The sequence below is a fragment of the Pogona vitticeps genome, chromosome 8 (genome assembly GCF_051106095.1).
Source record: "Pogona vitticeps strain Pit_001003342236 chromosome 8, PviZW2.1, whole genome shotgun sequence".
NCBI lineage: Eukaryota > Metazoa > Chordata > Lepidosauria > Squamata > Agamidae > Pogona > Pogona vitticeps.
Window position 1 is genome coordinate 29,541,258 of NC_135790.1, and position 13,511 is coordinate 29,554,768.

A 13,511-nucleotide genomic window follows, 5' to 3' on the forward strand; every position below is an offset into this window, starting at 1 on the left:
AATGCTAAATCCTTTTAAAGTTGCAGTCGTAATGTAATGTCATTGCACTTCAGCTACTGCAAAAAAAAAAAAAAGCCAATTATTGGAACTACTTTTGTGTAAGTTGTTACTTCCAAGCTCAGAGTGGCAGGCACCATGACCTCAAAAGAGAAAGACAGCAGTGTGGGATGAAGAGTTGTGGTCTGCAGTTTTACAAAAGAGTTATCATAAGACAGAAGAGAAACAGTCCTGCAAACTTTATTAGGAGAGCATAAGTTGTCACAAGATGTCCCTGGGGTGGAATAGCAACAGCCATCTTTGGAAAAATACAATAACTAGCAGTATCTGGAATGCTTGCCTAGCCCTTTCCCAGTTGAACAGGTCTCTTATAAGGCAGAGAGAAAGGATAAAAATAGGCAAGATAATCCTTTCATCAGCAAATCTGATGATTAATTTAGTCCTTACGTTAGCAAAACCAATGAATAATTATGCACAAGGGATAAAGTCAATAAATACTAAGCTTCATTGTGAATGGGTTTGCATTTTCACCAGAAAATTCTGGAGAAGGGCCGGGTCTCTCTGTATATCAGTGGCTGAGGAACACAAGCCAGAGGTTGTGGCTACTCTCACATCTTGCTGTCAGGCTTCCCTTTGGGGCATCAGGATGGGAAGAGAATGCTGGAACAGAAAGGCCTTGGCTCTGATCCAGGAAGAGGACTCTTCTTGCATCCTTAGATTGACCCAGTGTGTCAACCACAAAAAAAGTTGGAGCCCTTGCTAGGAAAGATTTTAAAAATGAGATAGCCAATATTAACATGTCATGGTGCAAATCGGTGCGGAGACGACATATCACAACCAGTTTTGAAGCCCATCCACCAAGAGGGACAAGTATTTGTATATAGCAGGGTACGTACAAACATGGGGTTGCTTCAAATTGTTAGTCCCTGCCACAGCAGACCCACTGAATGTATAGGAGACTTGCCAGAAAGAAATTAAGTGGGGAACTACTGGCCAGATTTAGGCTAAGAACATTTAATAGGCCTTCCTGCTCCCAAATTCTGTAATGTATATTTAATATCAGTTAGTCTAATTATAGGTTCAGAAGAGATGTGTGTTAGCAATGAGGATTAGGTGAGGCCAGTCATATTTTGCTTTACAAAGGTGCCTATATTCTGCCTTCTCCCTTATCAAGTCTTCAAGATGCAAGCCGAGACAGGATTGGCTGCCAGTTTAACATTAATTGCTTTCTGTGTTCAGTTCCTATCCATGCCAGCAGATTGTTATTAGAATACACCTCCCAATAAGTTATCGAGCCAGGTGGCAAAATACTGAAAGAAGCATCTTTTTTAAAATGTGGGGAGGAGGTGTCATCCAACGTGATCGCTAATGGTTGGTGCAGTGGATAGCATGTCAGGCCAGGAGTCTTGGGGTCTGGGTTCCAATCTCAGCTTGGCCACGGAAACTCAGTCGGAGTGACATTGGCAGACTCCTCCTTGAACACCTCAGATACCTGAAACCAGCTACCTATGTGTGATTTTTACAACAGTTATACCTTGTTTTGACTGGATTTTAGTAGTGTTTTCCATTTATCAGAATGACTTTTTTGTATAGTAGGCATCCTTCAGTCTCGAGAGACTATGTTAACGTGCTCTGAATAGAGGTCTTGGAACAGCTTCTAGTGTGGCTGAGAAGGCCAATATGAGATTGCAATCCCTTCCATACTGAAGACAAATACAATCTGTCCGCTGTCCAGCTCCCTGCTTTTGCTGGTTTCTGGACTGCCTCTTTGTGTCGGCCTGCTGGACAAGTGTCTGTTCAAAATGGGAGAGGCCACGATGCACTGCCTGCCTCCAGGCTGAACGCTCAGATGTCAAGGTTTCCCATCTTTTGGGGTCCATTCCTAAGTCCTTCAGATCCCGCTTGCAGATATCCTTGTATTGCAGCTGTGTTCCCCCCGGGGCAATTTCCCTGCACTAATTCTCCATACAAGAGATATTTTGGAATCCGACCGTCAGCCTTTCCCACAACATGCCCAAACCTATGTAGATGTCACTGTTTCAGTAATGTACACACGCTAAAATTTCCAGCTCATTCTAAAACTACTCTTGGGAAGGATGAGGTCAGGTCCGTTAGCACATGCTACCCCATCCAACAGTTGTATACTTATTGATCTTTGCCTTAATACTGCCTGTTAATGTTGTAAGATGCCTCCTTGTTCATTGTTCACCGTCTGTATGCTCATTGTTTTCAACTTTAATATTGTCTTTGGGTCCTTTTTCAAGGAGAAAGGAGGGGTAAAATATTTTAAATAAATAAGTCAGAAGTCTCTTGATGGTGCATAACGAAACAATTTCAGAGGAGCGGAACTCCATAGATTGGAAAGAAAATATGTCTTATTCAGCGCAGGTAGCAAGCAGCTTTTCCACAGGAGAGTGGGTGGAAGCAGAAGAAAGGAAATGGAGGGTGACAACTGTGAAGAATGCAGACCTTGACAACAGCAAAATCTGCACAACAAAACACCCTTGCCCCCCGGAATTACGAAAGGCTCTCCTCCTCCTCTGTGCTGTCCCCCAACTGCTGGATGGGGTAGCATGTGCTACGGGGCCTGACCTCATCCTTCCTTAATGGATTTTGCTCCAATTAGATGCAATTTACCCAAATCTTTCATTCATTGTGGCGATTCTGCAGAACTTTCTTGTTCACGTTGCCCAGGGAAACAGCCGAGTTAGTCACAAGTGGTCCAACTGTTGCCAGTGACAACCCAGGAGCCTAATTGCCCCTGAAAACAAGAGGCACGTGTAGTTCCCATTACATCCTGAAAAAAAGAAGTTAAAGTGATGCAGACTTTGCTTACTACTCCTCTTCAACATGCTGGCCTTGTGTGAAGAGGAAGGAAGGAGACACTTGGCAAAGGATCCATTGCAAAGGATATCTTCTGCTTGCCTGACTGAGCTTCCAGAGGTCAACCGAGGTAGCTGCGCTGAGCCATAGGTAGCTGTGGCTTGTGCAAGCCTTTCCTGGACCTGCAGTGCAGCCACTTTTCTCTGCTATACTCTCTGTTTTGCCTTGTCTGTAGTCATTAGTGTGTGCTGCATGGAATTCTGGGTGAAGGCAAATCTTTAAGCAAACCACGGATTCTTCTCCAAGAAGGCATGTCGTGATCTGCTGCTTGCTGTGAGAGATCCTCTTCTGGGCCCCTTTGAACCTCCAGGCCGGAAACAGGCAAAGGCAGTATTAAAGTGAGAAGCAATCCTTGGAGCTTCAAGAGGGATATAGATGAGCTCAGTCCCTCTTTAGGAGGGAGAACAGATGAGCTGTCAGCTTAGCAACGTAAACCTCTTAAAATGGAGGCTGCATTGAATGAATTAGTACAAAGGATAACTCTATCATTCAGGAAAGAAAAATCCTGCTTGGAACTAGACAGCACTTGTGGATGTGAGCTGCAAACTCCTTTGGGGCTAGCCAGACAGATGTAGTTTGCTTTCTGGAACCTTCAACACAGGATCTAGCTTTTAATGTTGCTTATACCCAGGTGCTAGAATGGGAAACCGATGGATAGACACGATGACTCTAGATCTGTTTCACCTTCAAATCCTAACCACTCCTCAGAGAAAATATTAAACTATTTCATCCAAAATTCTCTTGCCCCCAAAAGGTGGTTAAGAGAATTTTGGAGTGCCTGAGTCAAACTAGTTGAAATACTGAAGACTGTAATCAGGTATCCTGTATTTTTACAGTTCTTTTAAGAGAAGTTGAAAGCAGGGTGGGTTGCAGAGAGACTGAGGCAGAAGGAAGATTAACCCTCACTCTTCCCACCCTGCGCAAAATTGCACTCTCCCACCGCAAGTGTGAGGTTTTATTTCGGGAAAGTAGGATTAATATATTGAAAGCAGGTGCAGTTACACAAATGGTGTGGCTACGCTACATGCTTGTAGTATTTGAAACCACTTTGACTTTCATGGCTCCATTCTGAGGAATTCTGCTATCTGTACTTCAGTGGCTTGTGACTGAAAGAGAGGGAGTTGCCCCTCTGAAGTTCTGGGTGAGCTGCTCTAGATCCATAATTTGATGAAATACTCAAGAATTCCCTTGTGTAGTTCAGTGGAGGGTAATAGTGCTCACTAGCTCAGAATTCTGGGTTTGTTATGAAACTACAAATCCTAGAATTCTGCAGGATGACCCACGGCAATGAAAGTGATATAAAATACCATATGTAAATCTGATTGAATCAGGCCTCCATAGGGTCGAAATGACTACATAGGCGGGGTATAAATACAATAAATAAATAAATAAATAAATAAATAAATAAATAAATAAATAAATAAATAAATAAATAAATAAATAAATAAATAAATAAATAAAAATATAATCTGGGGGGGCAGTTCTGCAGCATAAGAGCATTTCTTGTTTCATTCTGCTATGATGTATCATGTTCCGCTTGTGTCAGCTAACTGCAATAAAACTTTTTAAGGCACAACTGAGTTCCTGACGCAAAGAAGGAAAGCATGCTGGGGTTCTGGTTGCTCTGAAACCATAGGCCAGCACAATCTACAAGGAAAGTGTGACATTACCAATGTGGATGCAGCTCCAGGATGCTTCAGTGTACAAGAGTTAGACATGCTCTGAATTCCAGGCCCTGGAAGGCATCTGGACAGATGTGGGCAACTCTTTTTCTGTCGAGAGCCACATTCCCTCAAAGGTCATGTCCTGGACCACATACATACAGGTAGCAGGCATACCAGAGGTGAAGCAGGTGGCTGCCTCTAGTGCTTTCTTGCCCTCTTCCTTCCGGCTCAGAGGGCCCCCAGGTCGCTCTTCCCAGAAGCCTCAACAGATCACTTGTAGAAGACCCTTGACATTAGGCTGCCATACAAAAAACCAGGGTTTAGGCACAACAAGTCTTGTTAGCAACTAGTCTTATCTCCAAAAGGAAGCAGTAGAAGAATCCTTCCTGCTCATGGACTCCCTCCAGGCACCGCTCTGCACAATGTTTCATCTATATTGGCTCTTCTCCTCTGTCTTAGAACTTGATCAAACCAAGGCACCTAGCTAGCTCATTTTAACTAAGGTTACACATCAATGTTATTGGTTTTTTTAAACTGCTCCATGGTTCATTTTACCACTGTACTGATTATTTGACCTTCATTGTGTCTGTGTGTACATTGTGTGTGGGTCTGTGGGTGCTGTCTTAGCTGCCAGGTTGGTTACCAGCATGGTGGCTCTTCTCCCATCTCTTGTTGCCTAGATTAGTTCTTCTTCATTAAGACCCAGCCAGTCTTGGATGTTACTCATTCCAGAAATCTGTCTTCTGCCTCACTATTCTGCCGCTTTATTCTTTCCCCTCTGTTCTGAGGGGAGCCTCACATCCAGGCCACAGACAATTTCTCAAGCCTCTCCTGGCAACTGCATGGAGCGCCCGCTCTGCCACCCTCGCTGAGAGACCAGGCCTGGGCGAGGCCGAGGGCGACTCCATCTGGCCCTGCAGGAGAAAGGAGGAGCCATTTCCCTCAGAAGGACGGAGGCAGGCAGGCAGGCAGGCAGGCGGGCGATCCATCCCCTCCCAGGAGGCCGCGGCCTGCAGAGGACCCCAACGTCCTTCTTGGAGGCGGCCACCAGAAAAAGTAACTTTTCCTTGTCTCTCAGCACGACCTGTTACTCCACTGAGAGACGCCTTTGCTTCTCAGGGAACTGAGACGTCATCACCCACAGCCCGTCAACCCCCCCACGTGACGTCACGAGCCCGCGCAGTGACGTCGCCGGCGCCCTCCGGCAGCCCTGCTGAGCGACAGCTCTTCCTCCCGCTTCTCTCTCAATATGGCGCCGCCTGAAGTATGAGCGAGAGGAGAGACGAAGCTGAAGGAGAGGAGGTTGTTTGTCCCTCGAAGCGCACCGTAAGAGATTGAGGCAAAGCACACTCACCCCGAGAGAAGGGGATTGGATGAACACGAACACCAATCTTGCGCGGGCGGGACTTCCGCCCACCGGGGACGTCGATTGGCTGTATCGGAGAGGCCGGGCGGGCGGAAGGAGGGGGTTGCGCAGGCGCGCTGTGGGGAGGGGTGGTCTGCGAGGGGGGGAGGGGCGCGCCCGCCGGAGAGAGAGCGAGAGAGAGAGAGAGAGAGAGGGAAAGAGGGAAGAGGCGGCGGCGGCGGAGGAGCGGGGCCACCGGGACCACCATCGAGGCGCGTAGTGATGGAGGCGCGCGGGGAGCCGCAGTCGCCGCCAGCGTGAGTGTGGGAGAGGCGGAGGCCGTAGCCCATCCCGGCCTTCGGAGCCCCCCCCCTTTCCTCGCCCGGCCGCCTCGGAGGGAGGCCTCTCCGCCGGGGCCTCGTCGTGAAGCGCTGGCCGCCTCTGGGGAAGCACCTGAGGGGAAGCGCCGCCCGGGAGGCAAGGGCCCTCCTCCGCCCGCCCGCCCGCCCGCCCTTGGTGCTGGGCGGCCGTTCCCATGGCGACCGCCCGGGCCTCGCGGAGGGCCTTGGCCGGCCCGGAAAGAGGGAGAAGGCGGCGAAGGCCCCTCTTCGCGCCCCTCTCCCCCCCCCCGCACAGTCCCCCTGGGTTGGGGGTCCCGTCCCCCGCCCGCCCGCCCATCCACGCGCCCACTTCTCGGGCCGGTGGCCTGGCCGTCCCTGGAAGAAGGAGAAAGCTCCCTCCCCGGATGGCCCTCCTTCCCTCGGAACAGCCGCGGCGACGGGGGGGGGGAGACGGTGAGGGAGAGGCGTTTCCTCCAGGGACCCTCCGGGCGTTTCGCGCCCCTCTCCTTGGATAGCAACGGCAACTCATCCCAGGGAGCTTGATTGAGCGGCGTCTGAAGCGCCAAGCCTTCTCTTCGCAGAAACGTTTTCTGAGGTGAAGCCCAGGCAACCCAGCTCTCATCTCTCACCATAGCGCTACCCGGTTATTGCTCAGCACAGCCGCCAGGCTGCGAGAGCCCTACGGTAACCCCTGAGTATCTTTTGGCCGAAGGTGTCCCTGGAGGCGCAGCGTTTGTTTGTTTGTTTTTCCCATCCCTCTCTTCGGGACTGACCCTCTTTGCCTTCTCAGGGACAGACGGAGCCAAGGGGACTCCAACCCAGCAGCAGTTCCACACACCGCTGAAGATGTTCAGGGAGATGACAGGTGGATGTCACAGGTACAATTAAGTATTTAGGAAGACTTCCTGGTTTCTGGGTCAATGGGGTGACTCTGATCTTTTTAGCCAGAGTAACACACCGGTTGGGGGGGGGGTTGATGTCCCTCCCCCCCCCCCATAAAGGAGTCCCTATACTTTCGTGATGTGTTAAAGAATGGCATGTTGCTAGTTAAGCAGTTTTCTTTGTGGGCTGGAAATATGTTGCTTTGCGTTAATTATCATTTTCCTTCATTCAGCATAATCGATTTGTCCTGGACTGCAAGGACAAGGAGCCTGATGTGCTGTTTGTGGGGGATTCCATGGTGCAGCTGCTGCAACAGTACGAGGTAGTTGTGGTAGAGGCAGGTGTGGGGCTAGTTCAGTGAATCTGTTGCTTTACTCAGAGACTATAGGGCTGGGGTTCCCTTTAGATTAGTTGGTCTAGAAAGTATATAGTGCTTGTTCAGTTTGTGTGTTCTCATTCCTGTGATTCCTACAAAGAGCGCTAAACTGCGGTCTAATGCACCAAATCACTTCTCACATTAGAAATTAAGAAAGAAAGCTCAGAATTGCTTAATGCAGATTGTTTTATGCCATATCTTTTTTTAAAGACGACTCATTACTCTGACTCAGTAGGAGACATACAACTGTAAAATACTAGGTTCAGGCGTTTTGCTAAAAACAAACAAACACTGAAATGCAGAGTCCTTGGCTTCTTTAGCCATTCCTGCTAGCAGAACAAGGCCAAGTGTGCCTGACTCAATTCTGGTTCATTCCAAAGTTCACACAAGGTCATTTACCTTGCAGTGTTGCTTTGAAAATACTTGTTTATCTGATCTGTGTATCAGTTTTGCCTGGTAAAAACAAATTTGAGGTGGTTACAAATGATTGAAACAGAAAGTGATAAGTAAACAGCTTGAGAAACTAGCAGTTATAAAGTTACCATTAGGCATTGAGAGTGTTAGGACTATAAACAGTTCTGCTTTACAAAATATTATTATATGTTTTGCTTGTTATGGAGAACATCTGAAATTAAGTTACCACTTGGGTCAAAACATCAATAAGGTGTGTGGTTAGGAAGATTTCCCTTCCTCACATTCCCCAGTCTTCTATCCTAGCATTATCTATTTGCATGTGAATGCCCCCTCATAGCGAAAACTGATAATGGCTAAGAGTATGCTTATTGCTTAAGTGTTGCCACTTTGATGAAGCACCAGGCACATGGAAGGGGAGCATAGCCATGTATTTCGGCTTTGAAGCTGGTGCCATGTGCCCTGTTGGCCCAACGCCCAGGACACCTGTGTGTGGAACACAGAGGCTTTGCTGCGTGTGTGTATAATGTGAACGCCTAGAAAGCATGGCTAAGACTCAATGAATGGGAGTTACCATTAAAAAGAGAGAGATTCTCCGTCGCTTGCAAAAGAAGTCTTCCCTACCCACAGCTGCATCTGCAAAAAGCAGAGGGTTGGAGTGGGGATGAGTCCCTTGCCAGGTGTCTTTATTTTAGGACTCCCATTTCTCTCACAGCCACAGTCCTGGAGTGTGTTGGTTGGAGTTGATGGGAGCAGCAGCACCATAAGGTCTGAAGAGTCTTCCGTGCTGCTCCCCAACTTCGGAGACTCACTGGCCTGATTTGAATATAAGCCGTTTCTCTTTTCTAACAAATCTGTTGCTAGCAGCTTCAATGTTCTATTGTGTGAAGTGATTCTTTAGATTGGTTATGTTAGAGAATTTTTCTTCACAGATATGGCGAGAACTCTTTTCACCTTTGCATGCACTGAATTTTGGAATTGGAGGGGACACAACGGGACATGTTCTGTGGAGGCTGAAGAATGGTGAGCTGGAGAATATTAAGCCCAAGGTAAATCTCCTTTTTGTGTGTGAGAGAGAAGATCCTCCTTTTTGCTGGCTGTTGGTCCAGCCAAAATTCTCTTGGAGAACCATGAAGGAAGCAGAAGGCACACGGGTTGTCTGGTGCCCCTTCTTGTGAAGGACAGCGTCACAAGTCCATCATGTAATGTTTATTTTGAACCTGCGTGACACAGAAATCATTCTGTTTTCTTTGTTTACTTCTTCCCTTCTCACTCTGCAGGTCATCGTTGTTTGGGTTGGAACAAACAACCATGAAAACACAGCTGAGGAAGTAACTGGTGGGATAGAGGCCATTGTGAGGCTGATCAATACACGGCAGCCCCAGGCCAAGATAATTGTGTTGGTATGTCTAGCCACTATCAAGCAACCACTAAGCACTTTTGAGAATGACTTTCAGCTTCCATTAAGCCCTTTTTGCCTAGAAAAATGGAAGGGGCCAATGGTAATTCCCTAGGACCATGGAATGTAAGAAAAGATGGCAGGTCCTCTTTTTCTAGAAGATTCCATAGAGCTTTGATGCAAGGTCACACTCTCCTCTTTGCAAAGAGATTCATGGAGTAGTAATTAATGTAATTGTGTTGGCTTCTCTGATGTTCCAGTCTGGACTTTACAATTGATTTCTGCTTAATTTTTGGCTTATCCATGCAAGTTCAATGAAGTAAATTGTTTTAGAAAGGCAATTGTAAATATACCCTAGTTCCTTTTCTGCATACTTCAAAATGGTGATCTGGTGCATGGAGAGCTTTGTGTAAAAGTGATACAGAATACTAGTATGTTGTATATATAAATCCATTTTGAAAGAAAATGGAGAGGAACAGCAAGGATATGCCACTAGGAATCATCCTGGCTTTCTCAGAGCAGGAAAATAAAAGTGTTTTAAGTGCTTCTGAACGATGAAGTGGGAGCAAGATCTGTGCTGGCAGCGGAGGCAGTTAGTGGGATGGATACCAAAATGGTGGGTGGTTCCTTGTCCAGAAAGGTATCAAGTTGACGTTCCAGAAGCATGCCAGTCCTATCGTTGGGTGCCCACTCAAGTGCCCTCATCCTCTTCCTTGCTGCAGGGCCTGCTACCACGTGGTGAGAAGCCAAACCCTCTGCGGCAGAAGAACGCCAAGGTGAACCAGCTTCTGAAGACCTCCCTGCCCAAACTCCCCAATGTCCAGCTTCTGGATGTTGATGCAGGCTTTGTGCACTCGGATGGCACCATCTCCTGCCATGACATGTTCGACTTCCTACACCTCACAGGCTCCGGCTATGCAAAGATCTGCAAGCCCCTCCATGAACTGATCATGCAGCTGCTGGAGGAGACCCCTGAAGAAAAGCAGGCCACTCTGGCCTGATCCCAGCAATATTCATAGCACCCCAGCTCCATCGGTGCCGTTCTTTTTACCCTGGCACTACAGAATCCTTCTTATTCAAAGAGCTTTCCATTGTTGAATGTTCCCGGGTGTTGTGTTTAGCATTGGAAAGAGAGGGGGAGAGGGAGAGGTGGCTGGCAGCGCAGCATGTGAATCCGCCAGTGTGGTCAAAGCGCCGCCCCTGAGGGGTGGTCTTAGCTGCAGATGATGATGGCCAGAGAAGGATTTTACTTTTAGTCATTTCTTGTTTACAGTGTGAATGTACCCATCACCTGTCTGTTGCTCGTGCTCTGATGTCGCTCTGCCAGGCCTCCCTCCTTAGCCTCTAGGCTTATTTCAGGGGCCCTGAATGTCTCAGCGCCTTCGCCGCACTCACATTCCACTCCCTGAACTGAAAAGTAGCTGCTTCCTTAAAAGTTGGAATTGTTTGGAGAGTTTTTATACTTAACTGGGGTTGGGTTTTTGTTTTAAGTAATACTAGCTGCTTTCTGGCTTTTGCGAAGACACACACAGGCACAGCGAGATAGAGCTACATGTGGCAACTTCTGATTTGTTAGAAATTCCATGTTCAATGAGCAGACTCGCTTTGTCTGTTCTTCATCTGTTGCGCTTGATGGATGTCACTGCCCTGCTGGGGAGGGGAGTGTTGGAGGGGGGAGTATCTATTTTTGCCTCGTGCAAGAAGCTGCCCCCTCCTGTGCACTTTCACACTGCATGTCCAGCTCTTAAAAGGCCCTTGGCTTGGGTGGCTGCTTTCCAGCCAGCCTCTCCACCAATGTAAAACTGACATTTCTTCTCCCTGTGGTGTCCGGTGCTGCAGAATGTTGTGTGGAGCTCTTTGTGTTCAATTTTTTTTAAGAGCAAGAAGCAAATGACTGTTACTTTTCCCTCTTAAGATAATAGTCCATATCCCTTCTTACAAAGCCTGGAACAGGCTGAAGCTTTACAAGTTTCAAGGTGTACATATATTTTTGTGTCTGTCTCGTATAAGCGTACGGATGAAGCAGGCGAGGTCTCCAGCAACCAAGGGCAGAGCTGAATTGCAGTCGTTCTTTGGAGAGCAGCCCATTTCTAGCAACCAGAAATGACTAGAGAGTTTTGTGGTGACTAGGGATATAAAGCCTTAATTCATGGATAGGTGAATGTGAGAGATTTTCCCTGTAAAAGAAACCAGCTGTTAGATAGAACAGGGTTTAGAGGTGTTGCTCTTCAACACAAGTTTTTACAAAGCAAAGGTGCTTCATCTGTGGCTTACTTTAACCTAACCAAGGTTTTCAACCCGGTGACCTATTTAAACCTGAGTAGTTAGTCTTTGCACGGGCATGTGCTTCTTCCCCCCCCCAACCCTTGTGCTTCTTTTTGTGGTAAAAATGCTTCTTCCTAATACTGGAGAATTCCTGGGAGTGAATAGATGCCCTGACATCGTCCTTTGATGCTTTTCCAGTAGACCTGTAGTTAGCATTTCTTGTGACCCTTGTCTAGCCTTGCTCTGATAGACTTCCTCCAGCAGAGGCTCCCCCAAAGCCCCAGCCTGCTGCTCTACAAGAGTGTGCTTTTGGACCTGAAGGCCAAGGCTGCCGAGCCAGGGCTGATCTGGGCAACCCTTAGGAGAGGCCTTGGCAAGGAACAGGGGTGTTGAGGCTCACCCACCTGATGCTGACGAAATGCCTCTGTGGTGTGCGTTCCACCCGGATGAAAAAGCTGCCCGAGGTCCCTCACCTGGGAGCCAGGCCTAGAGAGATGCCAGCTGTGGCCCAGAGGCCCCGTGGCTTCTCCCTTCATCCCAGACGCAATTGTGAATTAGCTGCCCCTTCTTCACCTTTCTCGTTTGCAGTGGCCCATTCTCCCTGCATGTTTGCCGCCTTCTTACATAAAGGAAAGTCAGGTGTTTTCCTGTCTGCCATGCCATGTTACAAAAGAGGGGCCTTTAGCCTTCCCAGACTGGAAAACAGTGTAGTGTCACCCCTTTCACAGCTGTGGCTTTTTATTTTTCATTATTTTTAAAAGAGAAGTCCTCCTGCAGCAGGAAATGGTAGAGATCCTGATCCTGGGCTGGTATTTTCTGCTGAGGACCTCTCATGTTCATGTAACTGGCCTCCTCTTGGCCTGTCCTTCTCATTTCCTTGCTGTTTACAAGTATATGCTGCTGCAACCCAGCATCTTGTCTGTTCTGTGGTATATTGCCAATTTTATATTTATTTCAGCAAAGAAAAAGTGTGCGAACGGAGGTAAAGGAATATTGTCTTTCTTGTGTGTGTGTGTGACTGTAGTGGGGGTGAGGGACTTGTGGGAGAAAACTGAGGGCTGAGTTGGCTCCCTTGTGAGCAAGCGGAGCTGGGGCGGGGGGGGGGGGTACCCTGGTATGTCACAATGAATTGCTGCTGGGCCCTTGGAGGGAGGCTTCTCCTGCCCCAGTAGCCAGCTGACCCTTTGGACCAACCACCACCACCACCACAAAAAAGGGATGATTCCGCTTTGGCAAAATGGCATTGATCCTTGGTAGAGCTCACTGTTTAGTGCATATTTCAATATAAATGTTTATGTTTCACCAACCACTTCACGTGTGTCTCTCATTGAGGAAGAGGCTGCCCCGGGATGGGTGCCCCTTTTTCGGGTCGGGCAGGGAGCGGCGGGGGGGGGGGGGTCCGTTGTGGGCGGTGCCAACAATTCCCCGCCGCCTCTCGGGAAGGGGGTCCAGGGTCAAGGCTGGCTTCGGCCGGGTCCTGAGCGCCCACGCAGCGCGGCGCCCCCCTCGGACAGACAGCCGCTGCTCGCTCGCTCGCTCGCTCCTTTGCACGGGCGAAGAAGGCAAAGCGGGGCGGCGCTCCGGGGCCGCCGCCAGGCCTCGTTGGTGCGCGCGAGTCCTGCGCTTGACTCCGTGGGAGGGCAAACAGCCAAGGAAAGGCCTCGGGGCGCCCTCGCTCTCCCCGCACCGCACCGGCGCCGTTTCCCCCCAGCGGCGGCCAAGGACCCCCCCTCCCTCCCCAAGCAGCCCGTTCAGCCCGAGCGCCTTCGCGTCCCCAGCGCCGCCGCCGCCTCTCCGGGCCCCCGGCAACCGACCGGCCTCCCTCCCTCCTTCCCGGGAGGAGGGCGCGGGGAGCCCCGGCCGCCGCCTCGCTGCCGGAGGGGCCGGCTGGGCGCGATCCGCCGAGGTGGCAAGGGAGGCCCGCCGCGGGTGTGGATCCGAGCCGGGC

The 13,511-nt window shown here is 49.1% G+C and overlaps 1 protein-coding gene across 1 annotated transcript; it reads left to right on the plus strand.

The window, feature by feature from the left end:
- The first annotated feature begins 6,016 nt into the window (after positions 1-6,016).
- On the plus strand, positions 6,017-12,872 carry PAFAH1B2 (platelet activating factor acetylhydrolase 1b catalytic subunit 2). The gene is made up of 6 exons (XM_020793773.3): positions 6,017-6,206; positions 7,021-7,108; positions 7,345-7,434; positions 8,832-8,948; positions 9,180-9,302; positions 10,021-12,872. Exons 1-6 carry the CDS (start codon positions 6,172-6,174, stop codon positions 10,297-10,299), a joined length of 732 nt encoding a protein of 243 aa, XP_020649432.2. The 5' UTR covers positions 6,017-6,171; the 3' UTR covers positions 10,300-12,872.
- Positions 12,873-13,511: the final 639 nt, after the last annotated feature.

Coding starts and splice junctions, on each gene's coding strand:
- PAFAH1B2 (XM_020793773.3), top strand. CDS start 6,172: ATGGAGGCGCGCGGGGAGCCGCAGTCGCCGCCAGC. Junction 7,109..7,344: donor ATGACAGGTGGATGTCACAG/GTACAATTAAGT, acceptor TCCTTCATTCAG/CATAATCGATTTGTCCTGGA. Junction 8,949..9,179: donor TGGAGAATATTAAGCCCAAG/GTAAATCTCCTT, acceptor CTCACTCTGCAG/GTCATCGTTGTTTGGGTTGG.